Below are 20,469 nucleotides of genomic sequence, written 5' to 3' on the forward strand. Positions count from 1 at the left end.
CGGCGGATGGTGTACAAGGGCCAGAGATGTATAGACAGAAGGTGTGAGACAAAAGGATTGAAGGGATGCAAATTGTGAACCATCTGATCAACCAGCCTCTCCTTTCCTCTGATCATGAATAAGCGTTTGAGGTCAACATCTATTTCTTGCCTATGTAGGACGGTGATGGTGAAGCTTGATGTTCTCACTTTTCCCACACGATGGCACAGTTGCATGCAGAAAAAGCAGTGAAGTCCGTGTTCTTTCCAAATGTAATAGCCCAGTGGAGACAACATTTTGTAGAGGAGTCGCTCAGGAGAGATATATTTCCCTTCTGTTACACGTCACCAAATACTGATGTACGGTCACAAAGGCCATGCGATAGTTTTCCCCAATGAAGATGTCCGTCAATAGAGTACTTACTAGGTTGTTGTGGCACTTTTACTGAGATACAGTTCGGAAACAGGCCCTTCGGCCCACCGAGTTCGCACCGACCAGCGATCACCCCGTTCATTAGCAATTGTTCCACGCTGTATCTCTAGAACTAAAACTAAGTGGCCCTCAGGTAAATGCATAGCTACGGTGGAGCAAGCCCGAGCATCTGAATGGTTCCACTCTGCTCATGTTCTTATTTTCATCTGCTGAGAGAAACAGAGGTAACGTTTCAGAGAAGGGAGGTGATGCTACTGTCTGCATGGAAAGGCAGGTGAGGGTATTGTCTGCCTGGAATATTCCCATTCATCCTCTATAACGGGGGCGGCACGGTGGTGTAGTGGTAGAGTCGCTGCCTTAGAGCGCCAGGGACCCGCGTTCGATCCTGACTACGGGTGCTGTCCTCAAGTTTGTACGTTCTCCGGATGATCTGGTTTCCTCCCACATTCCAAAGACATTCAGGTTTGTAGGTTCAAGACAGACACAAAATGCTGGAGTAACTCAGCAGGACAGGCAGCATCTCTGGAGAGAAGGAATGGGTGACGTTACAGGTCGAGACCCTTATTTAGCTGAAGAAGGGGCACTACCCGAAACGTCACCCATTCCTTCTCTCCAGAGATGCTGCCTGCCCCGCTGAGTTGCTCCAGCATTTTGTGTCTATTTTCGTTTAAACCAGCATCTGCAGTTTCTTCCTACAGGTTTGTAGGTTAATTGGTTTCTGTAAAATTGTCCCTAGTATGTAGGATAATGTTAGCGTACAGGATGGTTGCTGGTCGGCTTGGACTTGATGGGCTGAAGGGTCTTTATCCGCGCAATGTTTCCAAAGTCTGAAGGACTGAATGGCCACCATTTTGAATATCAAGGCAAAGTGGCTGCCATGGAGAGTGTTACTTAACAATACAATGAGAGTGATTTTAAAATGGCTCTTGGCGTTAAGATATTAAAGTCCTTGGCTTCAAGATGACAACTTGATTTGTGGATATGAACTTCATGGTGTTGAAAATCTGTCATGCTGATTGCGAATCTGGATTAACTCCGTGGGACAGGCACCTTCTCTGGAGAGAAGGAATGGGTAACGTTTTGGGTCGAGACCATTCTGAAGGGCATCAGACTTCTTCAGAAGAAAGGTCTCGACCTAAAACGTCACCCATTCCTTCTCTCCAGAGATGCTGCCTGTTCCACTGAGTTACTCCGCCATTTTGTGTCCATCTTCGGTGTAAACTAGCATCTGCAGTTCCTTCCCACACATTATGTTTTGTAGAGGTTCTGTTTCGAGAGCTGGGATACAGGCAGGTCGCCCTACAGCAGTTTGTCCACTATCTAAAGGAGACGGGACAGCAGAAGCTACTGATGGAGATGCTGAAGTAAGATGGCTGATTCGTGTATTCTATCATTTGTGTTGGCAGGCATTTTGCATTTTGAATACATCAACAAGAAGTTGGAGCCTAAAGCCACAATGGTTCAATGATAGACACAAAATGCTGGCGTAACTCAGCGGGACAGGCAGCATCTCTGGAGAGAAGGAATGGGTGCGTTTCGGGTCACAGGTCCTGGGCCTTTAGTTGAAGGAAATGAGGCTGCACAGGTGATGAGACGGGCAAACAGGTGCTGAACATATTAAGATCCATTTAGATTCCAGTGTACGGTGAGTTAACTGACCCAAGGCAGCTGGGTTCTTGAGTGAACCTGAATGATAGGAAAAGGAGGATAGAATTGACCAGAAATTCCACTCACTTTTTACCACTGTGGGAGGGATATCAAATTAGATTTTAACAGGCGTTAATAGAAGATAGCTTGAAGGCAATACAAATAAAAGATATCTTCAAGGCAGGTGAAGGAATATTAATTCCAGAAAAGACACAAAGTGCTGGAGCAATCCAGCGGGTCAGGCAGCATCTCTGGAGAACATGGATAAATGAATCTTGGATGAGTGAAACTTTTTGGTTTTAGTCTGAAAGAAGGGTCCCGACCCGGAAGCGTCGCCTATCCATGTTGTCCAGAGATGCTGTCTGAACCACTGAGTTACGTCAGCACTTTATCTTTGTTTGTAAACCAGCATCTGCCAATCCTTGTGTCTGCAAGTTAATTCTGGATATGTGTATCCTATGAATTTACCACGTATAGTGACGTTATACTTTGTTTTGTTCGTTGCAGAGCCATGGGAAGAACAGAAGAGGCTGCAGTAAGTATTCCACTGGGTGGGTGCAGAACATCGCTAAATCTTATCCAAGTCTTGGCTTAGTTTAGTTTAGAGATGCAGTGTGAAGAATCAGTAGGTGGCCCTTCAGCCCACCGAGTCCACGCTGACCAACGATCACACTTACACTAATCCTAGTCCTACACGCTAAGAACAGTTTACAGAAACCAATTGACTTACAAACCTGCAGGTCTTTGGAGTGTGGGAGAAATCAGAGCACCCGAAGAAAACCCACAAGGTCTCACGGAGAGCGTCTAAACTCCGTACAGACAGCGCCCGCAGTCAGGATCGCACCCAGGCCTCTGGCGCTGTAAGGCAGCAATGCTTACCGCTTCACCACAGTGCCATCCTTGGTGCCCTCAGGCTGCGCTTAGTGATCATTAGTGGTATTGTTACTGGGCTAATAATTTAGATGCATGGTCTTCGGTTTGGAGACGAGCTTGTACACTGCATCAGGGAGGGAACCTTAATGCAGGTAATGGATGCTGAAAATTTACAAATCTCAAGGTTTCAAGGTCAGTTTATTGTCACGTGTACCAATTAAGGTACAGTGAAATTCGAATTACCATACAGCCATACTAAAAAAAGCAACAAGACACACAACTACATAAAAGTTAACATAAACATCCACCACAGTGGATTTCCCACGTTCCTCACTGTGATGGAAGGCAATAAGGTCCAATCACCTTCCTGTTTATTTTCCCACGGTCGGGGCAGTCGAACCATCCGCGGTCGGGGCGATCGAAACTCCCGCGTCGGGGCGATCGAAACTCCCGCGTCGGGGCGATCGAAACTCCCGCGTCGGGGGGATCGAAACTCCCGCGTCGGGGCGATCGAAACTCCCGCGTCGGGGCGATCAAAACTCCCGCGTCGGGGCGATCAAAACTCCCGCGTCGGGGCGATCGAAACTCCCGCGTCGGGGCGATCGAAACTCCCGCGTCGGGGCGGACGAAACTCCTGCGGCTTGGAGTCCCCGATGTCAGGCTCTAACCAGAGACTGCGGGCTCCACGATGTTAAAGTCACGCAGGTTCCCACGATGGAACTCCTGGTCGATCTGGTCGATCTCCAGCAAAAGGCATACATTTAACATACAAAACAGAAACCAACTCCACGATGTTAGGCCGCAGTGCGGACAGAAATACGATACGGAGGTAAGATGGTTGATTCTCGAAACCGAAGTGCCCTCTCTTGAAAGCACTTTAACCCCCGTCCCCAGCACCCATCAGTAAATATTATAATCAAAGCAAGAAATCAGATTGTAAAGTAAATCCTGGTTCACTGACGAAGGGTCGCAGGAAAACATTACTTCTTCTCTTTCCACAGATTGTCTGACCAAGTTTCGAATTTTCAAATTTCATGAAAGTGGCGCACAATAGTGCAGCTGGTAGTGCCGGAGACCCGGGTTCGATCCTGACCTCTGAAGTTTGCACGTTCTTCCTGTGACCACATACGTTTCTTCCAGGTGCCACCGATTTCCTCCCATATCCCAAAGACGTACGGGTGCGATAACACAGAATGGATGATAGATGGTCGGTGTGGATTGAGTGGGCCAAAGGTTCTGCTTCCTTGCTGTATCTCTAAGCCTAACAAACTAAAACATTACTTGTATTGGAGTTGTAGCCTTGTTGTGACACCATGGTTTGGTTTGTGAGCTTCCAGTGCGAAATTGCTGTTAAGGATTTTCTCGTTGTATCTGAAACAAATTTGCAGGAAGCATTAAATATTACGCAAATTCAATGAATATTATTGCAGTCAGGGTAGTTTATTTGAATATTTTTGTATTTCTTATTGCAGCTCTTACAGTACAAGGAACATTTGAGTATCAAAAACCACATTAAGAAAACGGAATATTTAAAAAGCTGTATCGGGTAAGTATTCTGTAGAAATACACACCAACAGCTGAGTGGAAGGGAAATAACTGGGTTGATTATTTTGAATACTTCCACACAAAAGTTCTGTGTTTCAATTTTCTCTCCTTTCCTTCCTCGGTCATGGGGGCATTAATAGGACTTTGCTTAGGCCGTATTTGGAATATTCCATGCAGTTCTGGTCGTCCCATTACAATGAAGATTTGGAGAGGGTGCAGAGGAGGAGATTTACCGGGATGCTGCTCGGCTACTGGATAGACTTGGATTGTTTTCTCTGGAATGTGGGAGGTTGAGGGGAGACTTGATTGAAGGGAATAAAACGATGAGAGGCATAGATAGGGTAGACAGTCAGAACCTTTTCCCCAGGGTGTAAATGTCCAACACTAGAGGGCGGAGCTATAAGGTGAGAGGGGGAAAGTGTAGTGGAGATGTGCGGGACAAGTATTTTTCACAGAGTGCGATGGGGGGCTGGAAAGCAAGTCGAGAGTGTTTTATTGTCATATGTCCCAGATAGAACAATGAAATTCTTACTTGCAGCAGCACAACAAAATAAGTAAACCCAGTAAAATGTAAACAATATAATAAATTAGGAAAAAAAAGTTCAGTGTTTGTATACGCACACACGCACACACGCATATGTACACATAAACAACAAACAAACAATAATAGTGATTAGAGAGGCAGATATGATAAATGTGTTCAAGAGTCTTTTGGATAGGCACATAGAAGTGCAGGGAATGTGGATTATGTACCGGCAGATGAGATCAGTTTAACTTGGCATCGTGTTCTGCATGAACAATGTGGGCTGAAGGGCCCGTTCATGTGCTGTACTGTTCTGTGGATACACAGCATCCAATTGCTCACCCTAGTTCCTATTGCTTTAGTTAATTGAGGCAGTGAATGTTAAAGAACCGCACTGTAATAACGTCCAAACGCAACCCCGTCATTGTTCACGGTCATAGGATCGTGGAGTTGTACAGCCCACTGCCCCATGCCGACCTTCATGCCTATCTATGCTAACCCCACACTCCACAGACATACAGGTTTGTAAGTTAATCGGCTTCGGTAAAATTGTAAATTGTTCCTAGTGTGTAGCATAGTGCCAGTGTACGGGATGATCGCTGGTCGGCGCGCACTCGGTGGGCAGAAGGGCCTGTTTCGTCGCTGTATCTCAAGTCTAAAGTCCATGGAAGAGTGGTGCTTTGCTTTAAGCCTGCAGGTGTTGGTGATTATTGAATTGCTTAAGAGGGCATCCCAAGTTCACCACGTCTCTGTGTTTTTGTTTTTAGGCTCCCATTTGCTTCTGATGATTCTGGGTTTGTCGAAGACCACTATTCACTGCTCGACAGACAGATTATTATTGAAGTAAGGAGCAAGGTTAATTCCCGGGATGGCGGGACTGTCATGTGCTGAGAGAATGGAGCGGCTGGGCTTGTACACTCTGGAGTTTAGAAGGATAAGAGGGGATCTCATTGAAACATATAAGATTGTTAAGGGTTTGGACATGCTAGAGGCAAGAAACATGTTCCCGATGTTTGGGGAGTCCAGAACCAGGGGCCACAGTTTTAAGAATAAGAACGGAGACGAGGAAACACTTTTTCTCACAGAGAGTTGTGAGTCTGTGGAATTCTCTGCCTCAGAGGGCAGTGGAGGCAGGTTCTCTGGATGCTTTCAAGAGAGAGCTAGATAGGGCTCTTAAAAATAGCGGAGTCGGGGATATGGGGAGAAGGCAGGAACGGGATACTGATTGGGGATGATCAGCCATGATCACATTAAATGGCGGTGCTGGCTCGAAGGGCCGAATGGCCTACTCCTTCACCTATTGTCTATTGAACGTTCTGTCTACTGATTATCATTGATCTCACCTCAGAACCCACCTAGGTTCTCTCCCCGCACTTAGCCGTGGTCGTCTCCCCATCACTACCATAGTTTCTCTCGTACCTTCTTTACTTTCCAGCATGATTGCCACATTGAATAGGTGCTTTTGATCAAATTCAAAAGAAGGCAGTCAGCACTTTTGTGTTAATAGTATCACACTCAGTAATTTCTGCCTCCGCTGTATTTCTTTAGCGCATATTTTCGTGTCCTTCAAATTAACATCAGCCTGAAGAAGGGTCCTGACCCGAAATGACACCTATCCATGTTATCCTGAGATGCTGCCTGACTCACTGAGTTGCTCCAGCACTCTGGGTCTTCTATGTAAACCGGCATCTGCAGACCCTTGTTTCAAACATCCCATTGCAATTACATATATGGTTCCTTTAACTGAGCACGTAACTGTCAGGGAGCAAATATAGCTCAGTTTAGTTTATTGTTACATGTAGCGAGGTACAGTAACAAACTTTTTGGTTGCGTGATATCCAGTCAGACTATACATGATTACAATCAAACCACCCACAGTGTACAGATACAGGATCCAGGGAATAACGTTTAGTGCTGCTAAGGTTTTAATGGTAACCAATGCAGGGCAGTATTAGTGAAAAGGATGTTAACTGGTTTGGGGATCAGAGCTGATCAATGTTGTTTTGGGGTTTACAGGAGAACGATAAACGGGTTGAGGCATCTGGACAGATGGAAGTGTTCAGAAAACACCCCAGGAAGGCCTCCATCCTGCACATGCCTCTTGTGACCACACTTTACTACTCCTGCTTCTATCATTATGGAGAATCGGAGGTGAGTGATTCGTTCTGGGCCAAGATGGCGCCCAATCCAGGCGACTATTTGCTTACTAGCCGCAGAAGCAGATCTACAATCACATATTACAATCGCTCCACATTCTTACATCTCTATTCCCGCAGCAACATTTCTTATTTTAACTATGATATCTATACACTGTAAATGGCCCGAATGTAATCATGTATTGTCTTTCTGCTGACTGGATAGTGAGCAACAATAGCTCTTCGCAGCACCTCAGTGCACGTGGCAATAAACTTAACTGATAACTGATTGCAGAAGATGTGCAGATGACCACACATGCATTAGTTCGGAGCGCATGGGGGTGGAACGGTGGCGCAGCGGTAGTGCTGCTGCCTCGCAGTGCCAGAGACCTGGGTTTGATCCTGACCTCCACCACTTTCTGCAGCCTCTTTTGTTCCTGGTCATGTGGAGGACCCAAAAGGTCCCCGTGATTTGAGACAGTGGACGTGTGCCCCGCACACTAACACTACCCTTACGTACACTAGGGACAATTATACCAAGCCAATTAACCCACATACCTTTGGAGGGTGGGAGGAAACCGAAGATCTCGGAGCAAACCCACGCAGGTCGCGGGGGGAACGTACAGACAACCGTACAGAGATCCCGGTGGTGACAGGGATAGTATATTTTGTGAATGGTGTTTCCCTAATTTTACAGGCAATAAGATGCACATGTGACAGATAAACAATTAAATGAAGACAGGAGCTGGTCCTGATGTATAAGGTTTAAAATTCTAGATGATTTACGTATTCAGTTAACATCAGTGAGTTAAATGAATTGGTCCCAGGAAGTCCTTGAACTCTGAAGTCAGTGCTTATTAATAAATCACAGACTGAAATCACTGATTTACATTCATTTATTATTGTTGCTTGTACAAAGTTACAGTGAAACACAAAATGCATGCAAAATAAAGCTTTCATTGTGCTTTGCTACACGTGACAATAATAAACCTGATCCTAAATCTAAAAACGTTGTTTTGTCTACTAGCCAGGCAGATTATACCACATGTGATGACAATAGGTTATGCAAAAGAGAAAATAAGCATTGTGCAGAGTATATTGATAAAGCTACCAAGGAAGTGCAGATTAAAAAAGTGCAAGGGCCACTTGAGGTGGATTGGGAGATCGGAAATACATCCTTAGCTTAACGGAGGTCCTTTTAGGAGTCTGATAAGAGTAGGAAAAAAGCTGTTCTTGAATCTGATTATTACTTATTAAATGCTACACTTGTCGTTAATGAGACCACAATCCAGATTATGTCACATGGTAATGTTTAGAGAATAGAAGGAAGGTGAGTGAGATGGATAAAGTGAGGAATATGTATTGTTTTACATTGGGAGGTAACCTCACTTACAAATGAAACCCCAACAAGTATTTCCTTTTTATTTATTTGCAGGGAACATTCAGTAGCCCAGCGAATTTGAAAACAACCTTCAAAGTAAGTACTGTCTTGATGTTGACGAGAACAAGAGAACATCAGTGAGTTAAATAAATTGGTCCCAGGAAGTCTTTGAACTCTGAAGTCAGTGCTTATTAATAAATCACAATTTGAAATCACTGCCTACATGAGCCGCCCTGCCATTGTTAGATCCCAGCTGATCAACGACCTAACACTCGCCTTTCCCTTGTTTCTCTTAAAACCCTTGGCTAACAGAAGTTTGTAAATCTCAGATTGACATTAATCATTGATCCAGTATAATTTGTCATTTTCAGAGCGAGTTGGGGTCTTCTACCCTCTTCAATTCTAACTTCACTCCCGAAAGGCTGAGCTCTTTACTCTCCCAGTCAGCAATAGTGTTATTGTCCTTTTATGCTTATCAGTTCCAAGAGTGTACATCAAGCCACAACACCCCTCCCCGTCTCCCTCCTCCTCCAATATATCTACTGTATCAAGCTTCCTCAGGATAGAATGCTTTGGCACGGAAACAGACCATTTGACCCACCAAATCACTTCTAAGAGTCATAGGAGCAGAATTAGGCCATTCGGCTGCCTTGAGTCTATTCCGCCATCTTATTATGGTTGATCTATCGTGCTGACTATTGCTAGACCCATCCTACCGTAACCCATATTATTTCTTCCCACATAGAAAGATAATCTGGGCAGAAACCAAAATTCTATCTTGTGACTAGGTTAGAAACACACAGACTGCTTTCGACAATAGACAATAGGTGCAGGAGTAGGCCATTTGGCCCTTCGAGCCAGCACCGCCATTCAATGTGATCATGGCTGATCATCCCCAATCAGTACCCCATTCCTGCCTTCTCACCATATCCCCCATCTTTAAGAGCCCTATCTAGCTCTCTCTTGAAAGTATCCAGAGAACCGGCCTCCACCAGAGGCAGAGAATTCCACAGACTCAGAGGCATGAGAATTCCACGGACTCTTTGTCTTGATGTACACACCTTACAGAGCTTGAAAACTGAATAACTCTGGTAAATATATAAAGATAAAGATCAAAATAAAAAAACGCAGATGCTGTGAATCTGAAATAAAAATATCCAGTGGATCCTGTGGAGGGAGAAATGCAGTGAACATTTTGGATCATTAATCTTTCATCATAAGTAGAAAAGTGAGAAAACAAGTAAGGAAAGGTCATCAACGTAAAATAGTTATTAACATTTAATTAATTAACATTAATTTACATTAATTAACATTTTATTTCTCTCTGCACAGATACCGCCTGATCTGCTGAGTATTTCCAGCAGGTTTTATTAATTTTTTCCTCAGATACCCAGCGCACACACACACACGAGGAAGCTGGGAAGAAGCCATGCATCAATGTATAAGAATGAAAGGTTGCAGTTGAGATCAGGGAATGAGAGAAGGACAATAAGAATAATGACTTGCATTTCTGTGCGCACCATTTATAATAATAATAATAATAATAATAATAAATTTTATTTATGGGTGCCTTTGAAGAGTCTCAAGGACACCTTACAAAAATTTAGCAGGTAGAGTAAAAACATGTAAGGGGAATGAAATAAAAAGTAGAGACATGACTAGTACACAAAGTAAAGACAGAATTCAATTCAAAATTAAGGTGGAAAAGTGTTTGTGGTTTAGTGTAGGTGAATTATACACTTATGTAGCTCATTTACATTTGTATTTTTTTATGTGATAATAATGCAAAATATAATTTATTTTAGATTTCAGACAAACAGTACTTACTCACAACACTGGCAGCTCGTGCCAAACTGAAGGCTTGGAGAGATGTTGATGGTCTATTTACTACAAAGGTAACGCACAAACAAATTATAAATTATAGAATCACAGAAATGTTACAGCACAGACGGAACCCGTTTGGCCCATCGCATACAAGCATTGTCATATTAAATGATTTTTAATAAAATATTCTGCACAGAAGTCACTTTAACAGTATAAAATTACTCCATCAAAATTAACTAGAATTGACAGAGTTACCGCAGCTGGTAGAATTCATTGATGCTGTCCATAAAATCCAGCTCATTGAGTGAAGAATAAATTCAAGTTGAAGTTTCACGTGGCGATCTCGGAGAGTATCTTTCTACTACAATCCAGTCATTCCCAACTCCCTGCTCTTTCCTGCTGCAGGGAGACAACCCAAACTGTCCACAATTCCTCCCCCCACCCCCATCAGATGCTACTCGACCTGCTGTTCATGCTTTTTCTATGTGGCTGCAAATTATTTCCTCTTGTTCATTTTTCCCTTGCAACCGCAGGAAATGCTACACTTGTCGCTTTACCTCCCCCCTCGACTCCATCCAATAACCCAAGCAGTCTTTCCAGGTGAGGCAGAGGTTCACCTGCACCTCTTCCAATTTCATCTATTACATCTGCTGCTCTAGGTGTCAACTGCTCTACATCGGTGAGACCAAGCGCAGGCTTGGCGATCATTTCGCCCAACACCTTCGCTTGGTTTGCATTAACCAACCTGATCTCCCGGTGGCTCAGCACTTCAACTCCCCCTCCCCCTCCCATTCTGAATCCGACCTTTCTTCTCCTGGGCCTCATCCATGGCCAGAGTGAGTCCCACTGCAAATTGGAGGAGCAGCATCTCATATTTCGCTTGGGCAGTTTACACCCCAGCGGTATGAACATTGACTTCTCCAATTTCAGGTAGTCCCTGCTTTCTCCCTCCTTCCCAGCTCTCCCACAGCCCACTGTCTCCGCCTCTTCCTTTCATCTTCCTGCCCCCCCACCCCCACATCAGTCTGAAGAAGGGTCTCGACCCGAAACGTCACCTATTCCTTTTCTCCGTAGATGCTGCCTCACCGCTGTGTTTCTCCAGCATTTTTGTCTACCTTCGATGTTTCCAGCATCTGCAGTTCTTTCTTAAACCTTCATTAAAGCCTCAGTTAATTCTGTTTAAATAACCAATATCTGTTTAAATAGCCAATATCTGTTTAAATAACCAATAACCAATGATTTTATATTAATTATAATATTTAATCCAACCCACATTTATCAGGGTTTTTTTTTTCAGATTACAAGCTCATGTTCATGGATTGTGTCTCTCTTATATTGCATTAGCTGAATTATTACATGGTTATCACTTCCATAATCTTTGCTCAGCAAAAGACTATAAGAATATAGTGCAAAGACTTTCTGCTGGTATATTTATGCAGGACTGCATTTAGAATTAAAAAAAATGTTTTTAAAGTATACTAAATTGCAAATCTGGTGAGATAATTTTCAGTTTATTATATCCTTCTTGGCTCATTCCACCTCTGGGTATTCTTCAAATCATGAATTAGGAAGTGTACGTGATGTAGCACTAACTCGTAATAATACTACAGTTCTAAGAATCAAGAATTGTGTGCTAAGGTGATGGAGAATCATCACAGTGCGGGCGAAGAAACATCAGGTGTGACTCGCCAATTATCCACAGAGTGTGACGAGGAAAGAGTACTTAAGAGGGGAGAATTTTGATTGCAAAATACATCGGCACGTTTATAATTTTTAAATCTGTTTTTGCCTTGCATCTTCATCACATCTGTCACAATCTCTAGTTTAGTTTAGAGATACAGTGTGAAAACAGGCCCTTCGCCCCACTGAGTCAACATCGACCAGCGATCACACATTCACTAGTTCTATCCTACACACTAGGGACAATTTAAAGAAGCCAATTAACCTACAAACATGTACGGCTTTGGAATGTGGGAGGAAACCGGAGCACCCGGAAGAAACCCATGCAGTCACAGGAAGAACGTACAAACTCTGTACAGATGGGTCTCCGGCACTGTAAAGGGCCTGTCCCACTTACACGACATAATTCACGACCTCTGTCGAGTTTGCCCTTGACTCGTACTCGCAGCATGGTCGTCACAAGGTCGTAGGTAGGTCGTAGCAGGCCGTGATGCTAGTCGTAGGTACAAGTAGGTCAGGGCGTTTTTTCTAGCATGATGAAAAATGTCCACGAGTAAAAAAGGTCGTGAATTAGGTCGTGAAAGTGGGACAGGCCCTTAAGGCATCAACTCTACCGCAGCACAACTGTGCCAGCCCTACTTCATCGCAATACTAACATTCTTTTTGTTCTCTCCTTGTATTCCCTCTCTCCGTACATTTTAATACTTAATTTGTCATTTTACATTTTTTCCCATTCTGATGAAAGATCACTGAACTGAAACTTGAATCTCCACAGACGCTGCTGAAGACATTTCAAATGTTTTCAGTCGCTTTAAGGCTTTGTTTCACGACCGCAACACCATCAGAACCACCTTTCTCCCCAAAATGCACAACCATGTTGTACTTTGTTTCAGAATTGGCTAGGATACACCAAGAAGAAAGCGCCAATTGGATTTCATCGAGTTGTCGATATCTTGCACAAAAACAATGCCCCAGTTGAGGTAAGACTCCAGTTAACAATGTCGCAAAGTGAATATCATTATATCCTGCACTTTCCTCTACAGTCCTGAATAAATGTCTCATGATCTCAGAGAGTCATGAGGACAATATTGGTTCTTCCCACTTGGTGCCCATGTGACAATACCTGCCTGATAATTCCAATGTACCCCAGCAGACTGATAATCTCAACCTGCATTGATCCAGAAAGGCAGCATTCACTACCTACCCCTGAGAAAAGTGGCGAGTGCCTTCTTGAACTCTTTACGGTGAAGGTATTCGCACAATGCTGTTAGATGGGGACCCCAGGATTTAGGTCCAGTGACGACAAAGAAACAGCAATATATTTCCAAGTCAACATGTTGCGTGACAAGGAGGGGAACCTGCAGTTGATGGTGTTATCATGGGCATACTGACCTTGTCCTCCTTGGTGGTAGAGGTTAGATGTTTGGAAGGTGCTACTGGAGTGACCAAGGCGAATAACGGCGGTGAATCTTGTGCGTTCCTGCAGCCACCGCGCTGCTGGGGAAAGTGATGAATGTTTTGGCCGGTTGATGACTTGGCAGTGAAGCGGGCCTTGTGCTGGATGGCATTGAGCTTTTTGAAAGTTGTTGGAATTGCACTCGTTCAGAAAAACAGAACGTGTTCCATCGCTCCCGTCTCGTGCCCTGTCGATAACGGAAATATTTTAGAATGTTGGGAGCTGTGTTGCTCATCATTGGAATATGGAAGGAAACTGCAGCTCCCAGAGAAAACCCACGCGGTTACAGGAAGAATGTACAAACTATGTACAGACAGCACCCGTAGTCAGGATTGAACCCGGATCTCTGGCGCTATAAGACAGCAACTCTACAGCTGCGCTACCATGCCGCCCTATTTCCTGTGCCATTTTGTGCCCATCAAGTTGCGTTCTTTAAATTGAACCCTACCCTGACCTTAAGGGCCCATTGTCCTGCCGTCTGCACTGGGTCAGTATTGCAGAGGTTGGCCTAGCCTGGCAATGTTGTTGACGTCCTCCGTCGTGGATCTGTTCTTGTCAGCGTGGTTTTTATGTGGCTGCTGTAGTTAAGTATTGGGGTCAATGAAAGAACGTTCACCAATCTTTCCACCACCACGCACAAGAAGCACCACACACAAGGAGAACCCAGTGTGTTCAGCTCTGGCTGAATCATTTCTAATCTTGTGATGTGGACTCGATAAAAAATTAAGTATCAAGTCAATAATGACTCCAGATACGTTAAAGGGGCCATTTAGCCCATCACCGCTCTACGTTCTCTTGTAAACTATTCAATTAATGCCTTGTTCTTTCCTTATGGATGTAATTTTTTTTTTAAATCATTGAGTTATTTTGCAAATATTACTGTTTAGTCTGTTTTAATTAACCTTGCAGGCAACATATCAGATCATGTCATTCCGTTAAAATTATTACCTATTGCGTCGATTCTATCTCACATATACTATTTCAAATTACGGTAATTTTTATTAATTTCATTTTTCTGCATTCCGCTTCAGGTTGTTCAGGAATACATAGCTTTGGTGGATAACACAGAACTGAAGTTAAACCTTGGAACAAAGTACAAGTGCCATAACATTGTGATTGATGTAAGTATAATAGATTTATTGCTACGACGGCTCAATGGTACTTTATTGTCACAAGTGGCTAGGTACAATGAAATTATTTGTTTTGTGCACAGTTCAGTGAAATCATGCAATACATAAGCATAATCATAAATAAGTACAGAAGTACAATGATTGTAGTGTAAGAATAGTTGACTTAACTCCAAGGCACTACACAAAGAGTCGTCACATTTAGTTTAGTTTAGAGATACTGCACAGAAACAGGCCCTTTGGCTCATCGAGTCTGCGCCGACCAGCGATCCCCGTACACTAATCCTACACACTAGGAACATTTTACAATTTTTACTGAAGCCAATTAATCTACAAACCTGTTCGTCTTTTAAATGTGGGAGGCATCCGCAGCACCTGGGAAAACCCACGCAGTCACGGGGAGAACGTACAAACTCTGTACAGACAGCACCCATAGTCAGGATTGAACCTGGGTCTCTGGGGCTGTCCAGCAGCAACTCTGCCGCTGCGCTACCGTGCCAAGTTCTTTGAATAGATCCTTACCCTGGCCTTAAAGGCCCATTGTCCTGGCGGCAGAACTGGGTCAGTATTGCGGAGGCTGGCCTAGCCTGCCGATATTGTTGACTTCCTCCATCATTGCTCTGTCGATCCATACCACTGTCTCGTCCGAATACATACGCTTGTTCGAATACTGTGGGCCTTCAGCGGCGCCCGATCCACATGATCCCATGGTGCTGTAGGTCCTCCAGTGGCCCACTCCACGCATACCTTGGCCGATGAACATGCTATCCCCTTGCCTCTTGCAGCCACTGCTCATCCTCTGGGCACCTCGGTGCCAAGCTCAGCTGACCTTGGAAACCCCAAAGAGTGGGAGATGAGCCTACAGCTCCGTCACTGGCATCGATCCTCTCCACTGTCCTTCCCCCACCGCCATCGTGATTATACTTTCCTTTGTAAAAGAGATGAATGACAAATATTAGTTAGATGGATTCATGAGTTTAAAAATTGGAGTGCGGTTGGAAAAACATAACATCAAGTGTGTTCAGTGGTAGAATTGGCGAGGATCAACTTGGCAAGTGGCTGATCTTTCTGATGTTGTAAATAGCTTTTTGGACATTGAACACAATTGATGTTGTGTTTATTCTAACAGCGCTAAAGAGGTATTATTGAACAAATGCAGCATGATGGTTTATCTTCATATTTATTTTTACCCTTGAGGAACTGAGGTGCAAATAGTAATGCCTGCATTCCCCCTCTCTTTCTGCCCCTCCCCCACCCGAGCCGTCCTGCCTGTTCCACCGTTTGCATCCATACGCAGTATTTATCCATCCCTTCGTTATTACCTCTTCCACAGCCAACAATGAACTATTTCCTTGGTCATAGTTGTTGGCTCTGATTTGTTCTGTACCTTTCCCATCTCCCCCCCCCCCCCCCCCTTTTTGTCCAGAGATTCTGCCTGACCCGCTAAGTTACTCTAGCATTTTGTGTCCCATCTTCGGTGTAAACGAACACCTGCAGTTCCTTGGGCAGTTAAGACTGCAAAGATTCACTGAGCCACCTTCATTGGCACTGTGAATGGTTTAGGTGGGAAGTGATGGTTGGTGTAGAGGGAACTGCCATAAAAAACACATGAAAAGGACAGATCCAAATCGAAATGGCATTCATTTAGTTTCACAGTCTAAGATGTTTAAATTTAAATCGTTGGTTTACAAAATTGTTTTAATTTTCCTTTTCTCAACTCAGACCTACAGGGATCTTAAAGATCGCCAGCAGTTGATTCAGTACAGGAGCAAAGTGGACAAAAGCTCACAAGAACAGAGGAAGATAGACTACATCCTGAGCAATTCTGTGAGTGAAGAATGGATTTTAAACCATAGATGGTACAAGGCTGAAATGTTACAGCTGATGTGACAACAAACTGAGAGGTAGAAACAAGGAACTGCACATTTACAAAAGAAAGCACAAAGTGCTGAAGTAGCCTCACGGGTCAGGCAGCATGTCAGGAGAACATGGATGGGCGATGTTTCGGGTCAGGACCTTCGTCAGATTGATTGTAGGGAGGGAGGGGGGAAAGAAAGCTATAATAGAGGGGCAGGACAAAGCCTGGTAGGTATTGCAGGGCTAGAGAAGGGCCAGGATAACAAACTGATGTGGGTTAAATCAACAGTCCTTCTCGAGAAAAAGGACACAAAGTGCTTGAGTAACTGGTCAGGCAGTAGCTCTGGAGAACATGGATAGGTGACACAATTAGGCGGCACAATAGCGCAGCAGTAGAGTTGCTGCCTTACAGCGCCAGAGACCTGAGTTTGATCCTGACGACGGGTGTTGTCTGTACAGAGATTGTCCTTTCTCCCTGTGACCATGGGTTTTCTCCTGGTGATCCCGTTTCCTCCCACACCCCAAAGGCGTACAGATTTGTAGGTTAATTGGCTTCTGCAAATTGTAAATTGTCCTTGGTGTGCAGGATGGCGCTACTGTATGGGGTGATCACTGGTCGGTGCAGACTCGATGGGCCAAAGGGCCTGTTTCTCTGATGGTGACGTTTCGGGTCGGATCCCTTCTTCAGCGACATTTCAGGTCGGGCCCCTTTGTTCTGAAGACGGGCCCCGGCCTGAAATGTTACCTCTCCATGTTCTCCAGAGAGGCTGCCTGACCCACTGATTTTCTTCATCATTTTGCGTCCTTTTGTGTAAACCAGCAGTTCCTTGTTTCTGCAATCCTTCCAGGGAATTGAAGACTACCTCTGTTAAAACACTTGATTCTTTTATACTTGAGAGTAAGGACCATCTTATTGGGCTACTGGGAGAACAAACCAACTGGAAAGTAATCTTGCAGACGGCTGATTTTGAAAATTGTATTTTACAGCAAATCAGATGGAAAAATTGATGGCTGAAGATTCAATGAAGGAACGTCTCTTGTGCTAAGGAAGCAGAAGGTTGTAAACCTGGCAGTGAGGATATGAAGGCAAAATCTTCATCTACATTCAGTGACCCGCTGGACTTCTTCTCCCACGTATTTAAAATTAATGATTATGGGAGCTTAGAAATTAAGTGTCCTCTCCATGTATCCGTCATGTGTATCAAGTGGTTCAAATTGCAAAGGTTCTGACTTTTAATGGGAGGGTGGGGGGGGTGCAAGGGAGGCTGAAGCACAGAGAGGTTCAAGGGGGAGGTGCAGGTCACCCAGTCAAAAGTGTCAAGACATCAAGCATTGCATTGTGTTCACCTATTGACACAATTGCAGACCAGCACTGGTGCTACCTGTGCCGTTGCAACACCATTGCAGACCAACACTGTTTGATTTTAGCCAGTTGATGTTACTGGCTGACCTCACCGAACTGACCTTGATGGATGAACAAAGAATAGTGTCGGGGGAAACGGCGTATTATTGCTGCGTGTGTGTGGACCCTTCAGTTCCCTTCTTCTGGTGCCCCCTCCCCTCATGAATCTACAAAGGTAGGAAGTCTAATCTCTGACCTTTACTCCAGCATAAATGAGAGGTAGAATACTTGTACAGTAACCAGGAAAATGTCATTCATAGAGAACTACATTTTTAATAAAGTGCCAAACTCTGGTAACCTTCTGTGTTTGCTGTTTATTTAATATCATGATGGCTCACTAGTTTCCACCTGTGCAAGGCACAACCGCTGAACAATTCTGGGTCTGACGATATAAATGAGAATAGGCTGCAGGATGGTTTGGCATTCCCTTCTCTTTCCTCCCCATTTTCCATAGAGTGATTCCCTAAATGTTATGCGGGTTTTAAGCCAGGGGAAGGGTTTGTATACGTAACTCTATGAGTGCAGATAAATAGCCTGAAACTGTCCTACTGCTCAACTTCTACACGGGTTGGCCATTCCATATGTAGACACTGAAGGGTCCTACCTGCACCAATGTAAACCAACACTAATGACTTTACCTGCACCATTGCAGACCACATGCTGATGGTGCTGCCTGCACCAGTGCAGACCATACATGGATCGTGTGACCTGCATCACTGTAGACCGACATTGATGGTGCTGCCTGCATCATTGCAGATGACATACTAATGGTGCTACCATTGCATACCAACATGGATGGTGCTACCTGCACCAGTGCAGACTGTCACTGATTGTCCTACCTGCACCATCGCAAACCACACACAGATGGTCCTCTCTACACCAGTGCAGATAACGCTCCTGATATTCCATAGTTTTCCAACAGCAGCACATGGGGAAACCAGTTTACCAGGTGGATAGTGTAGAAAGGAACTGCAGATCCTGGTTTCTACTGAAGATAGACATAAAGTGCTGGAGTAACTCAGTGGGTCAGACAGCATCTCTGGAGAAAAAGGATGGGCGATGCCTGAAGAAGGGTTCCGACCCAAAATGTCATCCATCCTTTTTCTCCAGGGATACTGCCTGACCCGCTGAGTTACTCCAGCACTTTATGTCTATCCCAGTTGGATTACTTATTTAGCTTGCAGCACTGTGGAAGCCTCGAGACATCTTCAGTGGTTCATAAAGGCAACTAATCACTTCAAGGCCAATCAGGCGTGAGCAATAAATGCTGCCCTTAGTCAGCGAAACTCACATTCCAGGAGAATTAAAACAAAATGTCCACACGCTGACTCAGTAGAAGATATGCAGTTTTGGAAACTCTGGGATTAGCTTTGAAATGAACCATCAAATAGCCAGCACAGATCATATAAAAGATCTTTTTAACCTGCACCCTTTTGTTCCATCAATGGGGATTACACTTCTCAGCACATCTTTCATTTCCAGTCTCTCAAACATGCCAGAATTGATGGCTGCGCAATCAGCGACAAAGTACCAAACACTGGACCTCTGTCACTGCACCTCTCTGCCCATACATCTCTTTCCATCTCTAAAATGCTCCTGTAAACCTGCCTCTTCAAGAAAGTAGATACAAGGAACTGCAGATGCTTATGCACAGAAAAAGGTTAAAAAAAATGCTGGAGTAAGTCGGCGGGCCAGGCAGCATCTCTGGAGAATGTGGATAGATCGAGCTTCGGGTTGCGACTTTTTCTTCAAACATCAAAGTAATTGGCTATCTGCTCCATACTATATATGATGCTCGGTGTCAATATTTTGCCAATTTGTGCTTTGTTGTGCCATAAGCTCTGCGTACTGGATATTAAGCAGAAAATTACCAAAAAATATTCTTCCAACAGGAGCCTGAGGCATAATCTGCTGAGGCATAATCTTTCCACAATGACCTTTCAGCAGTATCAATGAATGAATACGTTTATTGGCCAAGTATTCACATACAAGGAATACATACAAGCTGAAGGTGTTTCCTCCAAATTTACAGCGACTGCCCCAACGTTAAATAACTTGATTTAGTTTAGTTTATTGTCACATGTGCCGAGATACAGTGAAAAGTGTTTGTTGCATGCTATCCAGTTAGCAGATAGATAATACATGATTCCAATCGAGCCATTTAGAGTGTATAGATGCATGATAAAGGAATAACATTTAGCAGGGAGTAACGTTTAGGTAGTGATAGGTGCTGTAATAAGGTAGTTTCTTTCTCAATGTGGACAGGTGAGTATGGTTATGGTTCAGGCCAACACCTCTCATTGTGTGTAGGAAAGAACTGCAGATGTTGGTTTAAATCGAAGGTAGACACAAAATGCTGGAATAACTCAGCGGGACATGCAGCATCTCTGGAGAGAAGGAATGGGTGACATTTCAGGTCACGGTCCTTCTTCAGACTGATGTCAGAGGAGTGGGTGGAAATGAGATAGAATAGTTCAAGTGAGTTTATTGTCATGTGTCCCTGTATAACGATCAATCTGTTCTGGCCAATTTTAGACCCATCTCGAAATTGCCTTTTATTTCTAAATTACTGGAGAGAGTTGTTTATGCTCAGCTAAAACTATTCCTG

At 44.1% G+C, this 20,469-nt stretch overlaps 1 protein-coding gene across 1 annotated transcript in view; it reads left to right on the forward strand.

Moving 5' to 3' along the window:
• vipas39 (VPS33B interacting protein, apical-basolateral polarity regulator, spe-39 homolog) overlaps nucleotides 1-18,159 on the forward strand; it is a 38,405-nt gene extending 20,246 nt beyond the window's left edge. The window contains exons 10-20 of the mRNA XM_055640170.1: nucleotides 1,673-1,775; nucleotides 2,566-2,593; nucleotides 4,404-4,477; nucleotides 5,767-5,842; nucleotides 7,016-7,150; nucleotides 8,570-8,611; nucleotides 10,321-10,410; nucleotides 12,913-12,999; nucleotides 14,507-14,596; nucleotides 16,325-16,429; nucleotides 17,447-18,159. Of these exons, the coding sequence (XP_055496145.1) occupies nucleotides 1,673-1,775; nucleotides 2,566-2,593; nucleotides 4,404-4,477; nucleotides 5,767-5,842; nucleotides 7,016-7,150; nucleotides 8,570-8,611; nucleotides 10,321-10,410; nucleotides 12,913-12,999; nucleotides 14,507-14,596; nucleotides 16,325-16,429; nucleotides 17,447-17,467 (851 nt within the window). The 3' untranslated portion in view covers nucleotides 17,468-18,159. The remainder of the gene's footprint in view (nucleotides 1-1,672; nucleotides 1,776-2,565; nucleotides 2,594-4,403; nucleotides 4,478-5,766; nucleotides 5,843-7,015; nucleotides 7,151-8,569; nucleotides 8,612-10,320; nucleotides 10,411-12,912; nucleotides 13,000-14,506; nucleotides 14,597-16,324; nucleotides 16,430-17,446) is intronic.
• The last annotated feature ends 2,310 nt before the right edge of the window (nucleotides 18,160-20,469 follow it).

This window comes from Leucoraja erinacea, chromosome 9 (genome assembly GCF_028641065.1).
Source record: "Leucoraja erinacea ecotype New England chromosome 9, Leri_hhj_1, whole genome shotgun sequence".
In the NCBI taxonomy this organism is placed as follows: domain Eukaryota; kingdom Metazoa; phylum Chordata; class Chondrichthyes; order Rajiformes; family Rajidae; genus Leucoraja; species Leucoraja erinaceus.